This window comes from Ips typographus, linkage group LG1, assembly GCF_016097725.1.
Source record: "Ips typographus isolate SLU linkage group LG1, UJ_Ityp_2.0, whole genome shotgun sequence".
Classification (NCBI taxonomy): Eukaryota; Metazoa; Arthropoda; class Insecta; order Coleoptera; family Curculionidae; genus Ips; species Ips typographus.
The window spans coordinates 12,660,361-12,685,385 of NC_138422.1; the positions used below are offsets into that span (position 1 = coordinate 12,660,361).

At 35.0% G+C, this 25,025-nt stretch overlaps 5 protein-coding genes and 1 long non-coding RNA gene across 14 annotated transcripts; 3 read left to right on the forward strand and 3 right to left on the reverse strand.

Annotated features, from left to right (window-relative positions):
• Window positions 1-46: 46 nt before the first annotated feature.
• On the reverse strand, window positions 47-3,594 carry INPP5E (Inositol-3-phosphate synthase). Of its 4 annotated transcripts, none has more exons than XM_081995998.1 (9): window positions 3,358-3,594; window positions 2,978-3,228; window positions 2,805-2,928; window positions 2,575-2,749; window positions 2,366-2,523; window positions 2,043-2,315; window positions 847-1,073; window positions 534-757; window positions 47-435 (listed from the first exon to the last, which is right to left on the reverse strand). In XM_081995998.1, the coding sequence occupies exons 2-9, from the start codon at window positions 3,209-3,211 to the stop codon at window positions 321-323; spliced, it is 1,530 nt and encodes a 509-aa protein (XP_081852124.1). In that variant the 5' UTR covers window positions 3,212-3,228; window positions 3,358-3,594; the 3' UTR covers window positions 47-320. The 4 variants fall into 4 exon arrangements, with proteins under 4 accessions (XP_081852124.1, XP_081852118.1, XP_081852134.1 ...); XM_081995992.1 differs by having other exon boundaries at window positions 2,978-3,295; XM_081996008.1 differs by having other exon boundaries at window positions 47-252; window positions 339-435; window positions 2,978-3,594.
• A 109-nt stretch (window positions 3,595-3,703) lies between these two features.
• On the forward strand, window positions 3,704-5,099 carry LOC145740467 (replication factor C subunit 4). 2 transcript variants are annotated; one of them, XM_081996071.1, is made up of 3 exons: window positions 3,704-4,570; window positions 4,622-5,024; window positions 5,081-5,099. In XM_081996071.1, exons 1-2 carry the CDS (start codon window positions 3,832-3,834, stop codon window positions 5,008-5,010), a joined length of 1,128 nt encoding a protein of 375 aa, XP_081852197.1. In that variant the 5' UTR covers window positions 3,704-3,831; the 3' UTR covers window positions 5,011-5,024; window positions 5,081-5,099. The 2 variants fall into 2 exon arrangements, with proteins under 2 accessions (XP_081852197.1, XP_081852188.1); XM_081996062.1 differs by lacking the exon at window positions 5,081-5,099 and having other exon boundaries at window positions 3,705-4,570; window positions 4,622-5,072.
• A 105-nt stretch (window positions 5,100-5,204) lies between these two features.
• On the forward strand, window positions 5,205-10,210 carry LOC145740442 (aldehyde dehydrogenase, dimeric NADP-preferring-like). Of its 4 annotated transcripts, none has more exons than XM_081996036.1 (7): window positions 5,205-5,343; window positions 5,709-6,132; window positions 6,186-6,343; window positions 6,906-7,050; window positions 9,216-9,545; window positions 9,608-9,790; window positions 9,840-10,210. In XM_081996036.1, exons 2-7 carry the CDS (start codon window positions 5,796-5,798, stop codon window positions 10,187-10,189), a joined length of 1,503 nt encoding a protein of 500 aa, XP_081852162.1. In that variant the 5' UTR covers window positions 5,205-5,343; window positions 5,709-5,795; the 3' UTR covers window positions 10,190-10,210. The 4 variants fall into 4 exon arrangements, with proteins under 4 accessions (XP_081852162.1, XP_081852152.1, XP_081852175.1 ...); XM_081996026.1 differs by having other exon boundaries at window positions 5,329-5,469; XM_081996049.1 differs by lacking the exon at window positions 5,205-5,343 and adding an exon at window positions 5,513-5,644.
• Window positions 10,211-10,266: 56 nt separating this feature from the next.
• Window positions 10,267-12,454, reverse strand: Mrm2 (Mitochondrial rRNA methyltransferase 2). The gene is made up of 3 exons (XM_081996101.1): window positions 12,439-12,454; window positions 11,386-11,947; window positions 10,267-10,683 (listed from the first exon to the last, which is right to left on the reverse strand). Exons 2-3 carry the CDS (start codon window positions 11,758-11,760, stop codon window positions 10,312-10,314), a joined length of 747 nt encoding a protein of 248 aa, XP_081852227.1. The 5' UTR covers window positions 11,761-11,947; window positions 12,439-12,454; the 3' UTR covers window positions 10,267-10,311.
• A 187-nt stretch (window positions 12,455-12,641) lies between these two features.
• LOC145740411 (kinesin-like protein subito) lies at window positions 12,642-23,091 on the forward strand. Of its 2 annotated transcripts, none has more exons than XM_081995971.1 (10): window positions 12,642-12,950; window positions 14,643-14,925; window positions 14,983-15,226; window positions 15,372-15,592; window positions 18,783-19,041; window positions 19,106-19,229; window positions 21,939-22,099; window positions 22,149-22,278; window positions 22,333-22,598; window positions 22,873-23,091. In XM_081995971.1, exons 1-10 carry the CDS (start codon window positions 12,774-12,776, stop codon window positions 22,931-22,933), a joined length of 1,926 nt encoding a protein of 641 aa, XP_081852097.1. In that variant the 5' UTR covers window positions 12,642-12,773; the 3' UTR covers window positions 22,934-23,091. The 2 variants fall into 2 exon arrangements, with proteins under 2 accessions (XP_081852097.1, XP_081852106.1); XM_081995980.1 differs by lacking the exon at window positions 12,642-12,950 and adding an exon at window positions 13,418-13,576.
• Window positions 17,883-18,340, reverse strand: LOC145740507 (uncharacterized). Its single transcript, XR_014181449.1, has 2 exons — window positions 18,209-18,340; window positions 17,883-18,025 (listed from the first exon to the last, which is right to left on the reverse strand). It is a non-coding gene; the product is annotated as an uncharacterized LOC145740507 (long non-coding RNA).
• Window positions 23,092-25,025: the final 1,934 nt, after the last annotated feature.

Below are 25,025 nucleotides of genomic sequence, written 5' to 3' on the forward strand. Positions count from 1 at the left end.
ACATGAAGCTAACGACTAGAGAGAGAGTATAAAAATAATAGCCTGATTTAATTTTACTGATCATATATCACATTTTTATTTGAATCTAAAATAATCAACAAGAACATACTCTATACATCTTTGGTGTAAAGGTACAAAAACAAAATTTGACTAGAAAATTGATTATCAGAATTGCGCCTACATCAAATTATACGGACCACCTCAACATCTATCTGCAGAATGGTCTGATTGGAAGATTTTCTTGTATTAAACCTAAAAAACAAACCAAAACCTTGAATTGACTATACTGCAATCGGGTGACCGACTAAAAAAGGACTGAATTATTGCAACGAACACACCGTACTGGTCCCTTTGCTTTTATTTAAAGTTTCCGCCCTTCGCCTCAAACCTTCCAGGTAAACGTCACGGTTAAATAGTCCAGCAGCTAAAGGAATACTAGAATAAATAAACAAAGTTTAGCTATTTGTATAACAAGAAAAGGAGAAAGTGCGAAAAAGTGTACTTTACCGCACGCGAGTAGAAAAAAAACTTACGTGTCTAAACCGGGCCTTAAGTGCACCCGAAATACACCCCAAACCGGTTTATGGTCCGACGTGGTGATACTCTGTACCGAATCATACACCAAACATTGAACCGGGGGATGTTCCAAAGCTCCACTTAATCTTCGGGAATTTTTCTGTTTGTACAAAATCCTATCCGTGTACGCTGGAGTTCTTTGTTTGGAGGATGAGTCAAAGTTTTGAGTGCCAGGGTCGTACTAAAATATTAGTCCACATGTGCGTAAATTGCAACACTGTCTTTGTGATATTGGTCAAAAACTGTGCCTAAATTTTAAATTTGACATACTTTGTATGTTGGAGGGAAAGTAATCTTGGCTTCCGAAAATCCACGGAAAGCGGCGCCGTCCGCCAGAACGGTACACAATTGGTCGTGGTGCATATAACCGTGAGGTAAATGAGGCGGTAGTGGAAAACTCGTATTGGACAACCATTCCAGTACTTTGCTACGTGGGGTGGCCAATCGAAAGTTTAGATCACCCGACCAGAAAACGTAATCGAAATTCTGGGTCACGTCTAAAATAGAAACGACGTAATTAATCACAAAATATGAAAAGTAAAACAGGAGCAGAACAATCAGGCCATTTTTCGGTTTTGAGCTAATTGGTCTTTTCAAGAAGCGAGATCTGATCTCGCAGAAAGAGTCGCTGGTTCGAATCCGGCTTAATTTTTAATTAATGTCATAAAATTTACATATTCGTTATTGAAACCGGTAGATTATAATTTTCGCTAACATTTTTAGGTCAGAAATTTTTTTATGTATTTTACCCCTTGGTGTAACCTGCATCAATTAGCCTGATGAAGAGTGAATATTGTGTTACTATTTTAACCCTAACAACACTATTTAACACACAAAACGCACCTTGTTTCACTATATTCAATCACATAACCTTTTCCTAAATAATAATAAAAACCCAAGAAACTTACTCCCAACCATTAGTCACACTATAAGTAATAAAAAAGTAAAGTTTCCAAAATATAATATATTGTTCATAAATCATACAAAATATTTTACAAAAATTTGTTTGAATCCAATCTGTTTCCCAACTTTCACCTCCTGAAAAAAAAAGAAAACAAGTTTCAAACTATTGCTGTAAAATAGGATTACAAGTAGAAATCAAGCAAAAAATCTATTGAAGTATAGATGGTAAATCAATTATAGTATGTGCCATAAAGGGTTCAGGGTAAATATAAATGCATAAAGCAGAAAAAATGTATCTGAAAGATGTGAGTTACATACACATAGAGTATTCAATGTAAGGACTTTTATTCTAGTTAGGTAGAGTTTTCAGGAAAGGCGTGCAAATGGTGCATAATTATATACAAAAAAAAAGCTCAAACCAAACACTCTATAAGAATATCAAACTCCTTCTTTACTTACTGATCATCATTTTTAATATCAAAAACACTTTAGTGGCACTTTAAACAATTTCTTCATCTAAATTAACCAGTTTAATTACACTTATAACACTTTTTTTGACTTACCTTTAGCTTTATTTTTACAGGGTAGTAATCTGGGTAAATCTAAGGAATTTACAATTTTCTTCACATCACTGACTCTCTCTTTCACTTTTTCTTGATGGGCAGTTAAATGAGCAGTGACAAAAAGAAAGGAAGTACCAAAAACCATAAAGGCACTAGCCACAGCCCCCTTAGTACGGAATGCACTGCCAGGTCTTACTGAAAGACTGGCATCTTCAGGTATGGAAACATACCAAATCAGGTCTCTTCTGATAAATATACATAAATGTAATGTGCCTACAAATTGATTATTCCTATCAATGTGTTAAACATTCAACTAGACATACCTAAACTAGTGGAGTGAAATAAAATATGTGATGGTCCTATAGTTTCCTGTAAAGACACTTCCCACTCTAGTCTTTCTGAACATGACTCTTGTGTACCAAAAGTTAAAATGTCTGGAACATGTTTCATTCCAATTGGAAGGACAAAATCATTCAGTTCTCTACAATATCATTGCAATAATAATCAAGTTAAATTCTTTTAGTGTGCATACTTGGGTGGAGAGTGTCCATTCATATTCCATGTTCCCATGAAAATTGTGATTTCTCTATTAGGGCATAGCCTGTCTAATTCAGGAGGCCCTAATAAAGAATTGGCACCAATTTTCCCATGTAAAAAATTCCTCTGTCTAGCTTTTATTGTTGGAATTTTATGCAGGCAACTAACAGCTACAATTAGTTCAAATGTGCCTAACATTCAGTATATTATTATATAAAAAAATACCCTCTTTTAAAACACTTTCATGAGACCCATATCTTTCTAATGGTTTTTCACTGAAATCCATTTGCCCTTCATTAAAAAGGTGACTTTCTGACAAGCTATTTTCACGTTTTAGTGAAGAAACTGGCTAAAATTGTTCACTTCAACAATAACTTTACAAAACTCAAAATACTTACAGGCATCAAAAGATCATTACTTTTCTTCAATGTACCATTCTTCATGTCAAAACTTAAAGGTCTTTTTGAAATTTTAATAGGACTGTTAACTTCGGAATGTGTCATGTTTTTTAAGTTTGGTTCTTTGGCACTCTGACTGCGGTTTACAGCCACTCCAACTTTGTTCGGTGGCCTATTGGGCAACAGGAAACTAGCAAAACCTTTGTGTTTTAGTTTTGTTCGTTCTGGATTCATTTCGAATGAAAAGGTCACTGCACAGATATTGATTATTCTATTTTTAGGGCTATTGATAAAGTTTTAAAGGGAGTTTTAAAGGCTCTGAAGCACACATTAATACAAAATGCTAATTTTACTGCCTTAAAAGATTTGATTGTATTTACCTTGCACAGTAGCATTGAATGTTTGTATTTACTTATTTACTGTTAAATAACTACTCAGAAGGCCACTATATTTTTTAATTTTATTTTTGATATTGATCATAACCTTAAAATTGTAATTTTTTAAGGTAAAAGTTGTTTTAAACCACATAAATAAATTACAAATTACTTAACAGAACTGTATAGAATATTGAACTAGGAAAAAGTATTTAAAACATTATAATAAAGAAAAAAAATCAGTTTTTAAAATTGGATATTTATGTGTCAATTTTAAAATTATTAAAAAATTGGTTGACATTTGACAGTAGTGACATTTGAAATAACTCTATCAAATGGATTTAATAAAAGATGATTAAGGATTATCAAGACGATCTAACCTAGTTTAGTAAAAAAAAACATTTACATGGCGGGAAACGCGTAAACAAATACTGTTGCAGTTAGAAACTTATATTTTCTACTTTTAAACCAAAAAAAATCATGCAATCGTTTTTAAAATCTGGTAAACTTGGCGATCCAACGACCAGCAAGCCCTCAACATCCGGGACTACTAAAAAAAAAGCCAAGAAACTTCAATGGGTCGAAAAGTACCGACCGAAGACCGTGGAGGATGTGGTGGAACAAAAAGAAGCAGTATCGGTGTTACAGGAATGTATTTTGGGCGCCGATCTGCCAAATTTGTTGTTCTATGGTCCGCCGGGTACCGGAAAAACTAGCACCATTTTAGCAGCATCTAGGCAATTGTTTGGAGACCTTTACAAAGAGAGAATCTTGGAATTGAACGCGTCCGATGAAAGGGGCATCCAAGTAATCAGAGATAAAATTAAAACGTTTTCACAGATGACTGTGAGTAGTACCAGAGCAGATGGTAGGTCTTGTCCTGCATTGAAGATTGTGATCTTGGATGAAGCAGATGCAATGACTCATGCGGCTCAAGCAGCTTTAAGAAGAACCATGGAGAAAGAAACGCGTACAACAAGATTTTGTCTGTTGTGCAACTATGTGTCTCGAATTATTGAACCTTTGACTTCTCGATGCACTAAGTTTAGATTTAAACCTTTAAATCAGAGTTTTATTCTTGAAAGGCTTCAGGCAATATCCAAAGCTGAAGGAGTGTTGGTGAGTGAAGAAGTACTGAATGCTTTGGTTAAGGAATGTGGTGGTGACATGAGAAGAGCCATTACTGCACTTCAGAGTTGTGCCAACCTGAAAGGCAAAGGTAGGCAACTTTAAATGCAATAACCCTTTTTCTGAACTTGTACTGTTTTAGATCATTACTTCACACTGGAAAATGTTTATGAAGTTTTAACAGTGGTTCCTGGCAAATGGGTGGATGATTTTTTGAATCTCTGCAAAAAATCCACTGATATTAAACCGGTTATTGATTTCATAAAAATCTTTGAACAGCAAGCTTATCCAACTCATAAAATTTTCGATCAACTGAATGATGTGCTTATTGAGTCAGACACAATAAGTGAACCCCTTAAAGCCGAAATTGGGGAGTATTTAGCCAAAGCCAGTTTTCACAGTACTTGCAGTCGATCTGATTTTATTCATTTACTGGATTTTGCCGTTAATGCTCAGGAAATTCTTGGTGTGCCTGTTGAAGAAAGGCAGTTAAGGGCTGCAAAACTTGCTAGTGGAACTAGGATTGGTTAAATGGTTTTTTTTATGTATGTATTTTTTTATATTGAATTAAAAATTATTTTCTACTATTAAAACGTTGTAGTTTTAGTTTATTTTCAGTGTTTTTTTTTGTATAACAAAAATGAAAATTCGTCCTCCAGAGTCCAAAGAACGATCCTGATGTGCTGGGGTTAATCACGAGACATCAATTCAGTTTTTTTATGAGGCTCTCACGTGATTAACTGTGTAATACCGTTTACTGACAGTTGACAACGTACGTGTATAAACCGGTATTGGAAGTTATGTTATGTCACAAATGTTATGTGAGGTTAGATAATGCTAGGAGAATTTTTTTTAAATTTGAAAGTAGGTATTTTACATTTATTAATTTTAATTCGTATATATTCGTTTATTCGTAATTTAATTTTAGTCGTATTTTTTGTACTTTGATCAGCTAGTAATTTTATCTATTAACGATACATTAACCACAAGGTAATATTACATATGTTTTTTAAATATGTTGGAGGAGTGTACTTAAGTATAATGATAGGGCATATAATTATCCTCTTGAACTCTACAAAACCAACAATATTGCGTTGTTTGTAGCTATAAATAACCACACTGAATATGAATTACAGAAAACCAGTTTGCTGAATTTTCATTTCAAGTAGTGCTTAAGTGAGGCAGAGATAACCCATCAGTGAATATAATTGATTTGTTTTTTTTTTTAGTTCATGACACATCAAATTTAAAGCAAAAGCTTTTATCTACTTTTTTGGAAGGATATTCAAAAATCTTTGTTGTGCAGCAGCTGTAAAATGGCACGTCTACCTTCTGAAATTGTTTCTGAACTTCGTAATTCTTTTGACAGTGGAAAAACCAAACCTTTATCCTATAGAATTAAACAACTTAAAAACCTGCAAAAACTGTTTGAAGAGAATCAAGATCAAATCACTGATGCTCTTTGGTCAGATCTGAGGAAAAATAAAGGTGAATCGATACTAACTGAAGTGGGTGTTCTTATAAATGATGTGAAATGCATGCTGTACAATATCCACTCTTGGAGCCAACGTGAATATGTGGAAAGAGATCTGGCCAATGTGCTGGATACTGCATATATTCAAAGAGAACCTTATGGTGTGGTTCTGGTTATTGGTAAGTTAAAATTAGTAGGTATGTTTGCACAGAGTGACAGAACTTTTCTGAAGGTTCATGGAATTATCCATTCCTAATCACTTTGAGTCCAGTGTGTGGAGCAATAGCTGCTGGTAATTGTGTGTTGATAAAACCTTCAGAAGTATCAAGTGCAACAGCAAAAGTTATTGCTGAACTTATTCCAAAGTACCTGGATTCTGACTGTTATAAGGTAAGTAGTTTTTTTGGAAATATTTGATGTTTACAAGCTGGACAAATTGTAAAAGTAGTATATTTTCTATCTATTATCTAGGAAGGAAATAATTGCAGAAATTTTTACTCCGGGTCTCAAACTTCATGTTTAACATTTTTCTGTTAAAAATTGATTTTTTCAAAGTTTACCACTGATTTTGTTAGTTTTCTTGAAAGTGTATGATGTGTGTGTCAGTCTGTCAAAATTAATGTGACAGGTAAATTTTTATTCTGGGTCCATGATTTTATGACCAACTGTCAAATTACCTCACATGTCTGCAGACTGACCCACATTCCTTATGAAGTGTTTCTGCACCTTTCTCTAAACTTTTGAGTTGTAATTTTTTTAAACAAAATAGCACACAATTTGAAAGCAATTAGATTGATAAGCCCATAAAGTTTCTAACAATCTTTCAAATTAATCAATTTGGCACAATATGACCCATATTGAACAAAGGAGTTTCAAAACTCATCATTCACTATTTACACCTCTGTTTTACTGAAAAACCCTGTATACCCTAAATACCAAAAATTGTATTTAGGTATTTAATGGAGGTGTACCGGAAACAACAGAACTGCTAAAAGAACGGTTTGACTACATATTCTTTACGGGAAGCACTTCAGTGGGTAAAATCGTTCACGCAGCTGCCGCCAAACATTTAACTCCGGTAACTTTAGAGCTTGGAGGTTAGTTTTTATTGAAATTATATGCAAAACAGACGCCGGGGTAGAAACAAATTGTTAACAGGACTGATCAAAGTTTGGATACATTTCTAATGTAATTTCATGAAAACAAAAGGATGATTTTAAAGTTGAAAGTTTGCAAGGTCAAATTTAGAGAAAAAATTTTGTTCTATTCCTCTATGATTTAGAGCTTAGTTCGAACGATCTTAAAGAGCAGTCAGTAACAACTGTCATTTTTATACACTGTCAAAGACTTGACCACCACCACACAATAGAAACGGCCATAATGAAACTGCAAAATGCAAATTTTCAGATTGATCCTAGTTGAGTTTCTCATAAACCATCCACACTGTATACTTAAAATTTGATGCAAACCTCAAAAATAAAAATAGGAGTTTCTATTTGACAAAGTAGAATAGACGGCCGTAGCTTAATTTTAGACCTCCCTGTATACCAAGAGATTACCATTACAAACACCCCAGCCAAGCATAAAATTTTGGTTTTTCCCAAAAACATTTGTTTCAACCTCTGGGCGACCTCATTACCAAAGAATAGCTATTTAACAAGAAGGGACAGGGGGCATAATTCATTTGATGTTGCAGTTTGCCTTTGGTAGGCAACATGTTGCCGATTGTCTCTTTACGTTACTAAAAATTGCATCCAATTTTCAGGATCAAATATAAACTTATTTCTTAATCTATAATCATTATTTACCTTTTTTGAGTCAGTGTTTTAAGTTCGTCTCTTAATCATTGGATGATATCAATTCTTATTAACTATTATTAATTTTAAACTGCTGTTTTAAAATAAATATTTGATGTAGGCTGAGATATGGCAACGTTCTTTAACAGCCTGAATGATCAACCAATGAAACTCCTCATAATTAACGATCAAAACCGATATCAGGGGATTATCTCTTAATTTTTGGTAGGTCTCTTCTTGTTAAATAGCTATTCTTTGTCATTACTGACCCCCTATACATCGTAGGCTTGATCAAGGCGCTTGAACATAAGCGGCTTGAAAAACTACGATATACAGGGTGTCCGGAAAATACGTGTACAACGTTTGACGACAGACTCCTGACGTCAAAATATGTCGATCTAAGCCGACTTAGTTATATCCAAAATTGTCTCGTTTAGCCGGTAGAGGGCGTCAAAAATTTGTAAAAATATTGGTTTTTTACTAAATTACGTGAAAACCTGCTAATCGATTTTAATTAACGATTTTAGTTTTTTTTTAATTTTACACATTTGCTTAAGTAATGTTTTTGGTTTACTTAGTTTCTTACAATAAATAATTTCAACTTTATTGTACCTACTTTGATGTATGCAGGTAATTGTAAATTTTTTTTTTCTGGCGAAACAGCTCATCCACCGGGAAATATTAAAGAGGTAAAATAGCTTCAAAATACTTCCGGTCACTCGACAAAAATATCTGGGTTGTCATAACGCCGTTCATATAAAAAATGAGGAGAAATGTTGACGTATTATATCACTTTTATAACACTTCCACTTATTTACAGCCGGTGACTATACTACTAGAAAACGTCATTTTATAGTATTAGTCTACATACTAAAATTCATTAAAATCGATTAGCAGGTTTTCACGTAATTTAGTAAAAAACCAATATTTTTACAAATTTTTGACGCCCTCTACCGGCTAAACGAGACAATTTTGGATATAACTAAGTCGGCTTAGATCGACATATTTTGACGTCAGGAGTCTGTCGTCAAACGTTGTACACGTATTTTCCGGACACCCTGTATACTCTACAAGCTGCTATCTCAAGCGGCTTATTCAAGTCAAGTCAGTTTTCTTTTTTAACAGGCTTGAACTTACCAAGTCTATTTGAAGCGGCTTAGAACAAGAAGACAATGCGTTGCATACGGATTGTGAAGTTTTTAAATGACATTTGGCTTCTTTCTCTGTCGATTTGTATTATGAACAAGGCTTAAATCTTTAACCTTATCTGATTCCATCTTTTTCTAATAGTAAAGGCTTAAAATAGAATTGACTTTATATTTTTCCCATCTTCAAAAAAGCTGGGATAACTACGAGGCTTAACTGAGCCGACTTGGTGAATCGGCTTGATTAAGTCTACGATGTATAGGGGGTCACTGTTATGTCACGTGACTTAATTAAGTAGTAATGTTGTTTTTCCCCAATAGGTAAAAGCCCTTGCTTTATCGATAATACGGTAAACTTTAAAACGGTGGCCAAACGAGTAATGTGGGGCAAATTGTCGAACGCCGGCCAAACTTGCGTCGCTCCCGACTACGTTCTATGTACCAAAGAAGTGGAAAGTAAACTGATTGAGGCGTTTAAAGTCGTAATTGGGGAGTTTTTCGGGAAAAATCCGAAGGAATCTGACAACTTTGGTAGAATAATTAACGACAGCCATTTCAAGAGGGTGCAAGGACTGTTGAAGAGTGGAAAAATTGCGTTTGGTGGAGAATGCGATGCTGCTGAACGATATGTTGCCCCTACAATTCTGATAGGTACTGCAAACTAAGTTTAATTCACCATTTCAGTAACGAAACTTGTTTTTTATTCTGGTTAGATGTGTCGGAAAATGATCCAGTAATGCAGGATGAGATTTTCGGTCCTATCTTACCCATTATTACTATAAATTCCACTCTGGAAGGTATTAAATTTGTCAACAAGCGTCCAAAACCATTGGCTTTTTACATTTTTTCCAACAACAAATCTGAAGTTGATTTAATTATTAACAACACCAATTCAGGTGAGTATTTCCAGTTTATTTTGCAGGTCTTAAAGAGGGTAAATTTCAGGAGGAGTATGTGTAAACGACACTATAATGCATTTAACTGTTGACACTCTTCCGTTTGGAGGTGTAGGGAATAGTGGAATGGGCAGTTACCATGGAAAGTTTTCATTCGATACTTTCTCGCATAAAAAAGGTGTTTTACACAAAGATTTGGGCGCTTTGGGAGAATCATTGTCCGCAGCCAAATACCCCCCACTATCAAAAAGAAAAATACAATATTTAGAGTTTATGATGGCTAAAAGACCATTTCACCTAGGGATTAGCAGATGCGTCAGTAATGTTCTTGCTTTTGTCCTGGGAATATTAAGTTACAACTTGTGGAATTCGTATGTCAGACAATACTTGCAATGGTAAAAATAGAGTTATTTGTTAAGCTTATTACCAAAGTATAATACTGTTACTGCATTTATGGGAACTTACATTATAGTATGTTAATTTTAAAAAAACAGTTTTATTTACCCAATTACTATTATTTATCAACTGGTTTTAAGACCTTTAAAACATTGACCTAACATAAATATTTCAGCTGAATCGCTGCGACTAGATTGCGGTTTAACAATGCGAACGCTTTCGTAAAACTTGCCCATGTCAATTTCGAGCTTTTTTGTTTCATTTCCTTGCCACAACTTTACCAACACTGCAGCTCCCGGCTTTGAAATGGTCACGCCAAACTTCAGGGCGGCATAACAGAGATTTATTATTTTTTCCCGATCCAAGTCTCTAATCCCCGTGGAATTTGGAGCCATGTCAGATAACACCACGTCCGCTTTTTCCCCATTGAAAAACTCTAAAACCTTCTCGTGCGATTTCGGATCGGAGAAGTCTGTAGTACCAAAAATTGTCGCTCCCTGAAATAAAAAAAAACTTCTGGTTAAGGTTTTTAGCAAAAAAGCTGGTAAGTTTAAAAAACCGAGTAAAATCCCAGAATTCCAGGAGAGATGGAAAATTATCAGAAATTTATTTTTGGAGAAAATGTCAATAAGCAAATTTAAGGAATTTTAAAAGAATGATATGAAGAAATGGCTGATAAATGCACATCAAAAGCAACAATTCAGACAATGGAGTTTGGACTATGCATTCCACAATATCTACTTTGAGGAGCAGAAATACTATTTTTCTAAAAAAGTGCTCCAAAACTTTGCCTGACTATAGATCAGCTGATTTTCGAGGTACAGCAAGGGTAAACTTGTTTGCCATAAATTACTACCATTTGCCCATTTCTGTAAATCTTTTCCCATTTAACCATGTTTTTCAAAAAATTAATAAAATCAGGCCTCATTTTGGCAATAACATATCAAATATCCAATTAGTTTTGAAATTAACCCTTTTTATATTAATAAAAGCCCAGATTTATTGTGGTTGGTCCAAAGACTCTCTTGTGTTTATGTTAGGCTAGATTAAGGCGATTTTGTTACCCTTTTACATAGAACATGACAATTTGTATTTTTTTTTGGTTATTTTCCAACTTCTCTTTTGATCAGTTAAGTAGTTACAAGAAAAAATAGTTACCACCTTTTAATGGAGACATTATAATGGATTTTCTTGCTTACTTCTATAGGATGTATCGGCTGTCGATCAATAGCAACAACCTTACCGCAAGGAACTCCAATTTGAGACTTGTCTGAGTTAACTCGTTTTACAGCTACTTGCGTCCAAGAACCGGGCGCGGCCCCACAATCTACCACAATTTGTCCAGGGTGTAACAGTTTGAATCTATCGTCTATTTCTAGCAATTTAAACGCGCTTCGACACCGGTAGTTGTGCTTTTTGGCTAGTTCAACGTAGGGATCCGAAAGTTGTCTGGTCAACCAGTTGTGCGAACTAGAGTTTTTGGTTTTGACTGATGGTTGAACTTTTTTACGCACGGTATGAGTGGAAGTAAAGGTTCTGCGTTGAAAACACCACATAAAACTGGTATTTTTCATTCTATAAAAGTAATTTTAAAAAGTTTTTTCCTTTCTGTGCCTTGTGTTGTTTTGTTGTGTATGTGTAGGTACACTATTATGCAAATCAGCTGTTTAACGTCAAACGCATATTCTAAGAACAAGTACCAGTTTCTCCGCGTTTTTCAATTATCAAAATATATTTGAGTTCTTGTAAATGTTGTCTTGTCTTGTCTTGTCTTGTTTTGTTCTTTGGCTCTGCTACAGGGCAATTCGCCAGCACGAGTTGAGAGGGGGCTGAGATAATCGAGTTTGTACTCCCCAACCCCCAGAATTTTTCACAAAAGTTACTTTACACACACAAAAAAGTCTAAAAATCGCTTAAGAGCACGATCCGAGTAAAAGATATAGTCATTCCTCGTGGAAACTATAACCGTCACTGTCACATCCACGTGGTCTTGACCTAGGTTTTCACCCTTTCCGCCTCTTGGAAGTGCACCGCACAAGACAATTCCCCGTAGACCTTTAGGAATCAACGTTCCCACTTAGAGGCCCCACATCTCCACTCGACCGGCTGCGGAATTCGGTCTTCAACTTCAAATTTCCCTGAACACCGTTTCAAGAAACGTGGTTTCTTAGCGACAAAAAATGGCGCCCACGAAACAGACGTGCGATACGTTTCAAGTTGAAAATCGAACTCGCTTGTAAATGTTAAATAACTATAAAATAAATAGTGTATTTTTCTGGTATGTCCTTCCAAGGATAGTCGATCAGCTGTGAGCTGTATAGTGTGTAGTATAGCCCAGTTTATCACGTGAACACTACTGGATTTTTTGATTCTGCAGTCACATGACCAGCAAACTTTTGACATTTGGCAATTCGTTTTAGACAGATGCCACTGTGTCCTTTTCCTTTAATCTTTTCCAATTTACGTTTTTGATTCGTTCGTTTTTGAGTTTTCAGTTTAACCGTTTAACGCACGTTTGGTGGTTCCTTTCAAGAGCTCTGGTTCCTTTTAATAAAAGTGAAAGAGTCGTAATCATACGTTATAAAAAATGAGTCATTTTCAACAAAGGGAGCCTTCATATTTACATATGCGAGATCCTAGCATTTCAAAATATAGAGTTGATTTGGAAAAAGTTCGCCAAAACCTACGTTTTTCCAGTATCTCCAGTATCGGTACTACTAATGATTCCTATACATTTGCTGTTCCAGAAAAAGAGATAGAAGAGGTAAGGAAAATGATTATTATTGAACTCATTCTGAGACTATGAAAACTTAGGTTGTACCTTTTTATCTATTGTACCTACCTATTATTATATCATTATAATTCACTGTCAAATCTTTTGTTTTATAGATGTAATTGTCCATTTTAAATAAATTTATTCTTAGGATAATTTCTATAGAAATAACTGAATTGACCAATAGCAGCCTCTGATTTCACTGTTTCCATAGATATTATCCTTAGAATAAAGTTATTCTGAACTGAAAGTACTGGGCCAAAGTCTAGTCCAAACTCTGGACTGTTTGGAGTTAAGAATATTTTTTTCTGGAGGCAGATTTTCCATAAACTTGAACAATAATTCCATTCTTCTCATTTATACTTACCTGACATTTGCGAAAGCCAAAACAAGTTTCAGTAAACACACATTTTTTACTAAAACTAAACTGGATTTCTGTGACATTCTTTTAATAAAAAAAAATGGTGGTGTTTCCAATTCAGTTCACCTTGCCCTCGACTTTGCCATTGCAGTTTAGTTTGAAACTGGTAACATTCTTCTTGTTAAATACTATTTTATCAAGTATGGATCTAACAAGAGATCTTACTGATGAGGTTTTTGAATCATCCTCTATTCTGGTAAGAAGCAGAAAATGTAATTGTTTAGGTCAAATGTTAATATAATTTTAGAGCTTTTAAAAATCATTGTGTATGTTCAGGGGACGTCAGCCCCTTAGAAGCTAAGTAAGCAGTCATAACAAACTAAATAGGACTGCTTACATAACTTTTGCTGATGTCCAATGAAGGTACCCATTGACTTTGATTTCTAAGTGTTTAGTTTTTAGTTTTTTTTACTCCTGTTAACTCTGTTAATAACTGTTAATTTATTTTTATTTATATGAAATTCTACATTTTGGCTGTTTTTGTTGCCTGTACCTACAAAAATGTATTATTTAATTTATACAATAACTTATAATATACAGGGTGTTCAAAAAGCCTTGGACCACCCTAATATTTTCAGAAACCATGCTTTCAATAACAAAGGTCCCTGTATAAAAGTTGTAGAGAATTTTTACATCTACAATTTAAAATTTATTGAAATTATTCAGGGTGCTTCATAAAGTAAGTCAGTATCAGATTTGTATTTTTGGCAGGATTGTATTTAACTAATAATCTTAGAGGCCTCTGACAATTTAAAACAGGTCTGGAAAGGTTTAAGACACTTGTAAAAGCCTGTGGCACTTTTTAGAAAGTTCTCAATAGCATTTAGACGATTATGACGCTTTCAAAATGGTCTTAGAGGCCTCTGGCAATTTAAAACAGTTCTGGGAGAGTTTAAGACAGTTGTGGAGGACCTTGGAACTTTTCATAAAGTTCTGTCTATCACTTAGACATCTTTGGTACATTGAAAACTGTCTTAGAGGCCTCTGACAATTTAAAACCATTCTGCAAAGGTTCAAATCACTTGTAGAAGCTTCAGGCACTTTTTAGAAGGTTGTCATAGCATTTAGAGGTGTCTAGCACTTTTAAAATGGCCCTAGAGGTTTTTGGTAGTTACTCTTTGTTATACTTGTTCTGCTTGAATCTTATAGGTAGCACAATTATAAAGGAATAACAAATAAACTATCCAACACCCTAGTATTAATGTATCATCTAAATAATTTACTATTTTACCTCTAAACATAATAATAAAACCCCTTTTCAGGATGAGCCAGTTGGAGTTTATTTAAGAATAAAAGGGGGTTGTCCACCTAATGCCCTGTACAAATATGAGGAAAACGTTCTCACTTGTGCCCTTCCCCAGTATCCACAGGCAGGCCGCAATATGCGGGGCAATAGTAACGTTTACAAGAAATATTCTTTTACGAAAATATTTGGGCCTGAAACTACACAATCTGAAATTTTTGATAACACTATCAAATCTAAAATTTTCAGTTTCTTAAAAGGAAATAACTGTACACTGATGGCGTATGGCGTTTCCGGGTCCGGTAATATTACATTTTTAATTTTAATAAGTGATTTATATTAAAATTTATAATATTAAGGAAAAACATATACGATGATGGGGACCGCCGATGATCCCGGAGTTATACCGCGGTCTTTGGACTATTTATTCAGAAGCTTAGCACCCCTTGTCAATCAAGAACCCATTGGCAAGCCCTTGCCGGATGGCAAACTAGATACACTTACCAAATCTGATAAACTGCATGAAATGAGAAGACTTCAACAAATATTACAGGAGGCACACATGCTAGATGACGTACAAGGAAAGTCATATCAAAATTTTGAGTAAGTTAGGGTATTTTTAGTATTTTATAAAGTTAAGTTGGAACCTATCCAAGAATACAGTTTTAATGGGTAACTCCAAGTTTAGGGTTAAGTTAACATTACAAAAGTGACCCTAAGTTCATTCCTGAATCACATTATTTTTTAGTGAAATGGAACGAAGATTGAGCGTTAATCCAGTCGCTCAACTTATGAGCTCTGTGGATGTGGTTGGTGTTTGGGTCGCATTTGCGGAAATCTACAACGAGATGATCTACGATCTGCTTGTGCCAATGCCATTGAGAGGAGCGCATAGAAATATTTTGAAACTGGCCGGTTTGCAAAGTGCCACTTATATTAAGGGATTGACCTGGATATATGTGAGATCGGGTAAATATTAATAAAAATCCAACAAAAGTAGCGATGTATGACACACTGTTCTCGCGGAGTATACCAGGCTACGTCATTTATAATCATATGAATCAAATCAAGTTTTTGTCAACAAACCTGTTGTGTTCATATTATAGAAAAGGGCGTGTCTAAAGCTTCGTCACGTTTAAAATTTTGCGTGCATTGTCAGTCAGAAAGGAGAGATTTTTGGCTTCAAATTTGCACTAAAAGAACCTTATACCAAAGCAAATCAAAAATATCTTGACCGAAATAACATTTTTTATTTATAAGAAGTCTCCGTTTGGATCATAGTATTGTGTCTAAATTTGAATCCTAATTTATTTAGCAAAACTCGCAGAGATGTATCATGAATATGTAGTATTTCTTTAACTTTAAGCTCTTGATTTAGGTTCTGGATGGTTACATGTTTCTTTAAAATAAATACAACAAATTAATAATTTAATAAGACATTCTGAGTGATGCTGTAGTATCCCATATCTCATTTTCAGGTTGCAATCCACTTATTTTATTTTAAACCCGCTGGAAAACATTTTAGACGCTTATTTTATTTTTTCTATGACTTTATTATTAATATGTTTGAAGAAATTTTTATGAAAAATCTATAATGCAACCCAAAAATCTCAGTCTCTGGAAACAAGGAAATGTTAATAAATGTTTCTTACAAAAGTAGATATATTTTACTATTATTAACATACTATTGTTGTACATATCATATAATGTATTTCGAACATCCATTTTAATGCTTTCAGATAAATCAGTGGTCTTGGCCCGTCGATAACATCTCGATTTATGTTTTCTAGGTGAGGAAATCATAAGATTTTTTTTTTTTTTTTTTTCTTTCTCCATGGGTCTGTCGGCTGTCAGCTCCAGATAGCACGTAAGCCTAATGGCTTATTGTACTGTCCCCATGTTTGTGGTGCTTTAGTTACACCAGTCCATTATCCCTGTTTCCCGTACGAGGTGAAGAAGGTCCTTGCTTGGTGCTCTTTGTATCTCTTTCAGTACTAACTTAGTTTTCCCGAAGATTGTTTGTCGCCTTTGACCAAGTGCTTCACATTCACATATGATGTGTTCAAACGTTTCGATTTCCTCCCCGCATAGTCTGCAGTCCAGGTTATCATCGAATAGTTTCATGGTGAACAGGTGTTGTCTCACAGGTCCATGCCCTGTGAGAAGCGCTGTTAGGTCTTTCAGTTCTTTCCTGCTGTACTTTAGCAGTTCTTGAGCCTTATTTTTATTTGGTCCTGCAATAGCTTGCTTCCCATGCTTATTTCCTGGGTACGTCTTCCAGCGTTCCAGGTGTTTTGTGTTGATCCATTCTCCAGTGACCCGTCTTGTTGAGCATCTAGGTATGCCTACAGATGGTTCTGGTCCAATCATGTTTGCATTTGAGCCTTGCCTGGCAAGTTCATCTGCTTTTTCATTTCCAGGAATGCCTGAGTGACCTGGTACCCATACAAGTTTTACCCTGTTATGTTCTGCCAGTTCCGTAATTCTCTGTAGACACTCATCTACCATTCTTGACGATGTTTTGCACGTAAGCAGTGCAAAAACAGGCCTTTCAAGGCCGCCTGGCTATCAGTTATTATTAGAATTTGCTTATTTTTGTAAGTCCTTCTAATGTTTTCTTCTATGCACCATAACAGAGCATATATTTCCGTTTGAAAAACTGTGGCGTGTTTTCCTAGTGGTATGCTGATGCTTACCTTAGGTCTCTCGCCATAAACTCCTGCACCACTTCCCCTTTCCTGTCTAGATCCATCTGTGAACCATATTAGACAGTCCTGGGTCAGTTTTTTCGCATTATTTACCCAGAATTTTTGATCCAGTATTACCTCAAATTTCCTCTGAATGTGATATTTAGGACACATGTAATCCGATCTCATTTCAAGAATTGGATCCCTTACTGTGTTCCAAATTGATGTTGTACCTGTCGTTGTTATGTTCCCCGGCAGGTCAATCAAGTCCCGGAGCCTTTGGTAAGCACATCTTGCCTCCCCTAAAATTATTAGGTCCAGTGGAGGCAGGTCTAATATAGCTTCCATGCTCGCAGTAGGAGTGGTTCTTATTGCACCAGTTATGCCTAGACAGGCCATTCGTTGAATCCTCTCTAGTTTCAATTTCAAATTTAGCAATTTATCAAATTCAAAGTTCAAATCATAAGATTACTTGCTTGCTTTTTCCGAATCGAATAAACAGTTTTGCGGGAAATTTTCAAAGCAGCTGCAACCTTCTAGTATCAAAAAAAATACATCAGTAAGAATATGTAAGGTCTTAAAATGTCTTATTTTCTTCCTGAACAGATGATAAAGCTTCTAAAGGTCCTCCATTGGTTTTTTCCAATTCAAAATATTCACAAAGGTTAAGAATTAACTGCTGGGCTTGTCTGTGGAGAATTTTTCCAGGCATTTTCTAAAAAAATACTGTAATAGTAAGTAATTCCGAATTTACGAAAAACCAAATGGCTAAATAAAAACCATAATAGACACTCCCACTTTTTTTCAAAACAGGTTAGTAATTGTGCCAATTTTGGTTAGATCGTGACAACCGACATAAAAAAAATAAAAATATTAATAATAATATGAAAGTACTTACAGAATGTTTAAAGCGTAGAAATAATAGCTCTTAAAAGAACTGTGGTGGTGTGGTAAATAGAAAACTTTATAAATGATTAACAACACAAAGAAACGGAAAAAAATTAATAGTAAACCAATCAAATAAATTTTGATGGTTTTCAAACTGAAATAGAAGGGCTAATCAGTAAATGTTTTTTTTTTTTGGAAGACATTCACTTAGATATTTACCCTTTCTGAAAGTGAACAATAGACAAGGATGAAGTCAATAATGCATGTCTACTTCTAAATCACAGGGAGATGACGCACGGGTAAACTCAGTCCGCGAGAACAGTATGTTTCGTTGTTTTGTACCTCTATGGGATTAAATTTGATGCTGAACTGACACCCAAATGTCATAACTCTCAAAATTCCACTCATAAAGCTATAAAATACCTTTGGTACTGTTTATGCTGATTTTACTAGATTTTAAGAGTGTGTGTTGGTTTTACAGCTAATACATGATCTGCACGTATGGGACCCCTATCCATTGTATGCTTTGAACAACCTAAAAGAGCGTTATGTAACAATTTTAAACCGGTTATCGAAATTTTTAGGGGCAGAAGCCTACCGCGTGATGCAGTACGGCTTGCAGAATCTCAGCTACGCTGGAACGTCAATAAACGAGCATTCCAGTCGATCTCATTCGATTTTTTCTGTGAAACTCGTCAGCGGATTCGACTCGAAAAAATGCAAAGTGTCTGTGCTTAATTTTGCCGATCTGGCCGGATCAGAACGTCAAAAGAAAACTAATAACGTTGGAAGCAGACTGGTCGAGTCAACCAAGATTAATTCGTCCCTTATGGTATTGGGAAGGTAGGCAACTGTAGTAAATCGCACCCTGAATTGTAAATATATCTCAACGTTTTTTTTTGTGTAGGTGTATAAAGTGTGTCAGAAACAGGCAGCAGAATAAAGATTGCACCAAAGCACCATTTCGAGAGTCAAAGTTGACTTATCTTTTGCAAAAAGCTTTGCAAGGCAAAGAAGATATTTCAATGATAGTAAGTTTTTTTTTTAAAGTTTTTTGTGCTAAATAGTACAAGACTGGGACTCCATGTGATATAAGTAGAGTAGAATTCTATTTATCGACTATATTCTAGGTGACCGACATTCTATGCACAAAGAGCTAGAAAGCCACAACATTGCGTGAATTTGGCACCTCTTAGGTCTCCAATTTTCGCCATGTTTTGGCTTTCTAGCTGTTTGTGCATAGAATGTCCGACACCTAGAATTCTAATCTACTTATATCACACGGAGTCCCAGTGCTGAAAAGGTAACTTGCTTTTACCTTAAATACTGATTTTTTCCAGAGGGGGGGTGTAACACATTAATGCAGCAATTTGAATTATTTTGTGGTATTTAATTGCACTTTATTGTCCGATATCAATGGTACAATTGAGCTTAAATTACGGAGTATTACTTAAATAACATAGAGTGTTAGTACAAAGTAAAATAATCGAATAACAGATTCGATAGGGTCAACTTATTTTTCATTTAGACCGAAGCGTAAATCTGCAAGAAGCCAAATTTCCAGACAAAACAAACAAACCGGCACACTCTCATGCGTTAGACTATTAAGGTCTTTAGATTAGCAACAGAACAGATGAAATGTATTTTCGCAAAATATTCTTAAACAAGTACTGTTGTACTCCCCAAAAATTATCACTTTGGTTTATTGACCTTTAGCTGTCAGGGCTATACTTCGAATTTTGATTACAAATTGAACTGGCAATATTTGACAGTTTTTAGGGCGTGGCAGTTTTAAAAAATGTCTCTTTGATAAATGACAGTCGACAGTCGTTACATTTCTACCATTAATCTAAAGCATAGACTAAATGATAAGTACAGACAACCAGCGCAATGTAATTAAAGTGGCACCCAAAAAGGAAGCCGTTTACGCTTCAAGGGCTTCCTAATGTATTTAGGCAGTTTCAGTTGTAGGTAAACTCTAAGAGATGGCGCTAATACAGCTCGTCATTGCAGACGTAATTGCCAACTTTTGCAGTATTTCCTATAATCCGCTTTCTTTTGCTATCCCATCTGAACTGTTTAAAAAAGATTGATTTTTCAAAGAAATTTGAGTTAAATTACTCGTATTTAGAAAACTAAATAAGATAAGAATTTCTGGGTTGAGGTATCAATAATAAAGATTCTATTTGTTTTAAAAGTCACAGGACTCGTTTTTGACGTCAAAAACAGAATCCTGAAGGTCACGTTACCGTTTTTTTTTATTTTGAACTGACACAGTAAATCACGTATCTATTTGTAAAATTAAAATGTCATTTTTAACGTCACGTGACAGTTTTTATGGTTAAACATTTTTTTTTAAATCGCGTTACTCTTTTTTTAACGTCAAAACAGATCCTGAAGGTTACGTTACTCTTTTAAGATTAAAAATGGAATTTATAATATCACATGACAGTTTTAAATGTCACTTGAAGGATCACGTAATTGTTTTGTCAGTTTAAACTGATATTTTTAAGACACGTGACCCTTTTCACAGTGCAAATGGCCACGTGACAATTTTCAATTATTTTAACGTCAAAACGAAATCCTAAAGACCACGTGACTGTTTTTTAACTTCAAAACGGCTCCTAAAGGTCACGTAACTGTTTTAAGATTTAAAATGGATTTTATAATGTCAAATGACAGTTTTGAATGTCAAAATGTTATTTAAAGGATCACGTGCTCATTTTTCAGTTTAAACTGATATTTTTAAAGACACACGTTACTCTCTTTATAATGCATTTTCAATTCAAAATGTGTTCACGTCTAAGCGGAATCCTAAAGGTAAAGTGACTGTTTTAGATGTTAAAAATATTATTTGTAGAGTCACATGACTCTTTTTACAGTTCATAAAGTCGCATGACGATTTTCAATAATCAAACTTATTTTTAAAGGTCACGTGTCTCTTTTTTAATGCCAAAATGAAACCCTGAAGATCACGTGAGTGTAAATGACAAAATATTATTTGACGGGTCACATGACTATTTTCAATAATTAAATTTAATTTTAAAGATTACGTGATCGTTTTTTAGTTTTGAACTCTAAATCACTCATTTAAACATGGAATTCATAATGTATTAAGTATAAAATAACCCTTGTAGAATATTAAAAATAATCTAATAAAAAATAACTAAACTAAAAATACGACAAAGTGAAACACAATAATTAAACAAAACACACACAAAATCTGTTATTTTTTGCCTAGAAACTAAACAAAAAATGGGAGTTGTCAACTAGACGCCGCATTAAAACTGATGTTTTCCAACAGTCAAAAGATCGGAATTGCTGCGTCTGGCTTTAAAATTAGGCGAATATGCGTTTAGTGGTGCTATCTCACGCTGCTTACTTAAATTAATTTCGAGTTCCATTGACACTGTTTATAATTATCATTCAGTCTATGCCTAAAGTTATCTAGGCAGTCAAAGACAATTTTAAAAATTCAAAAATTTTCTGAAAAAATCTATGGGAGAAAAATGTCAGAAATTCAGTTTTTTATTTTTCAAGGTCAAACGGTGTGCTGTACAGAAAAATGTCATATTTAGTAAAAGTTGCCTCCCATCGGGGTGTATACGCAAAAATATCACACTCTCATCTCAAACGGTTTTCGAAATATTCATGAAAAATATCCCGACTTTAGTAACTTTTGCATTGAACTTGTCAACTGTAAAACGCGCTTCAAACTTACATTAAATGATATATTTCAGGTTAATATAAACCCTTCGCCGACAATGTTCGATGACACACAATTTGCTTTGCAATTCTCAGCGATTGCAAGGGAAGTTGTCGTAAGTACCGAACCTATTCCATCCAGCATTCCAGCGGACCAACCTAATGACATTTACAAATCGATAACCGATGAAGAATGGTATAAAGTAAACTGAATGATATTCGAATACGGAAACAAGTATTTTCAGGAAAGCGTCGTTGGACAAAGACGAACTTTTAATAGAAAACAGCGAACTGAGAGACCAAGTTGCGTTGCTGACGTTACAAGTCTCCGAACTGACCGCAGATTTTCAAGAAGAGATTCTAAACATCCGTAGGGTGAGAGTTTTTTACTGCACATAAACCAGTAGGGCAACAAAAATATGTTTTTAGCAATACGAGGATATAGTGCAGTTGAAAAATGAACGAATAAAACATTTGGAAAAGATAGAGGAATTGTACAACAAGAAGGAACTGGAGGAATTAAATAAGAGAACTTGGGAACAACTAAGAAGAGCTTTCGAACAGCAGGGTGATGGCGATAACCTTATCGTTATCAGCGATGATGAACTGGCAGAAACATCACAAAACACAACCACAGAAAATTCAGTTATATATACTGATAGTGACAACAGCAATCAAGGATTATTTTTAAACAGGTATGTAAGGTAAAATAGTTATTTACGAAAGAAAAGAAGAGAATTTAAAAAGTCGTAAATAGCATACGTCAATGACGTCAAATTTGAATCTCCCTCAGTTGTAATAGAAAATGAATGACAATTATTACGTCACTGCCACTAGCTCTGGGACGGACTTTAATTAAATTAGACAAATAATCAATTGAGGCGTCTGTTTCTTTTTGCCATTTTTTTTTCGTTTATTATTTGACTTGAAACATTTTCCTATGTTGTAATCATTTACGTTTTCTTTTAGATCGGTTAATGAACATTCAAGTGAAACGGAAGGTAACTTTTATGACCATGATGATCAATAAGCCATTGAAGTACAAACAACTACTTAATATAGTTATTATTTGATCACTACAGAAAAAACAATTCTCTAGTGGCGTAGTACATACATGTGATATTCTTTTTTTTTAATTACTTTTTGTACATACTTATGCTTGTTGAAATAATAATTAATTTGAATGTGTTTTTTGTGTCTTATTACTCTCTCTACATTTTTCTCTGGTTTTTGTTTGAAGTCAAAAGGCAAATTATTTTTGAATGAACACTCAAGGTGAAAGTATTGGAAAATGCTACTAGATTATACTACTTAACGAGATAAGAGCTGCATTCGTTTTCACGTTTTTGACGTCACGATGACGTAATTTGGGAAAACCATAATTTGACCAACTGTCAAATTACGTCATTGTGAAGTCAAAAACGCTCTGCTCGCTCCATGGAGCGTGAAAACGAATGCGGCCAATAAAGAGCTAGTAAATCGGCTTATACTACCCTCTATACCAATGAGGAAAAAGAACAAGTATCAGGAGGTAACAATAATACAAATTATAACCCGTTTGTGCATTAAGCGAGGGGGACGGAAGTTGATTGCGCATTCGCCTACTGCGCAGTTGAATTGACGCAAAGTCATTGTCAGTTTGGAGTTTCAAACCCGCAAAAATTTGTTGTTTGTATTTAGTGTTAATTTGTTTTGTTTGTTTGTGGTTCTTTAACAGTTGAGTTTTGCAAATTTAAATTAAGTTGTACAGTGGACAATAATAATAGTGTTTTATAGTGCCAACCGAAAGTTGACGGCCGCCATATTACTCCCCCTCTCCCCCTTGTTTCTGTCACCCCCTTTGTTTGCTATTGCTCCTTCCTGCTATATTTTTTTTATTCATTGCTCTATACTATAAAGCCTAAAGTGTCACTTTTAATGGCGGCGTTAGCGGTTTTCGTTGTCTGTGGTTTTATACACAAACGCATTCAGATCAGCATCAGTGAGAAATATGTTTTTTTTATTATTTTGTGTAGTTGATTGCAAGTTGAGAGTGAAAAATCAAAGAAAGGGTTATTCTTGATCCAGATATGTATATATAGAGCTTTTTATACATAATCAAGTCCAGTCTAAACAAGTTGGTTAGAACATTTCTCCTGTGAAGTACAACACGCAGCAAACTAGTTTAAACAATATTAAATCCTTGAAACTAGGTAAGCAAAACTGGTAAATGGTCCTTCTGTACCAAGAACATTGATTCAAAACTACTGGCGTTTCAAGTTAAGATCGCAGCGCCAGTTAAACTAAAACTTTCAGAACTCTTTTCAAAACTGATCACCAGAGGGAGTATCTCTTACCTTGAAACGCCAATAGCTTCTGCTCTCACAATGAAGGATGCTTTAAAATGTAACTCACGTATAGTAGAAGGCAATAATCGGCCGATGCACGTCATTGACGTTTAACGCGCCTCGTTGCCAGATGTTTAGTTTTTTCATTAAAACATGAACTTTACATACATTTTGTTTTTATTTACTTTTTATATAGAAGTTGACGCAGTTTTTTAACAGAGAATTTTGAATAACAATATTAGTCAATATTGAGTTTTTTTTTGTCTCTCTCTGTAAGCAGTTTTTAGTCAAGTCATCAACAACAAAAACAGGAAACGGTCAACTAGCAATCTGGCAACAACGCACACAACTCGTTAAACGTCGAGATCGAGAAGGTCACGTTTGTGTCAGAATTGCGTTCAGTTAATAAGCGCGTGTTAGAAAGAGAGCGCTGCAGGTCGCAACTAATCGCTAAGCAATACGAATGCATTTTTAAAACGTCAAACTCACTGATGACGTGCATCGCTCCCAAGGACGGTAAACAGTACAGGAGTGCTTAATCCCATAAGCGCAATCTTGCCGGTATCGGCTCGGGCCGGTGACGATTTTTACGTCACCATGGGTCTCTCGCGTTTGCGCGATTGTTTTGCGCGATGCGCGATTGCAGTCGATCATTCACGAACATGATCTCGTACATAGCATCTCGGGCGAATATTTAGCGTATTGTGCACCCGAAGGCCCACTGTGACGTCAGAATTCATTCGCCGCCGGGAAACAAAATCGGCCGATCGAGCAATCCTGTACTGTTTAATATCC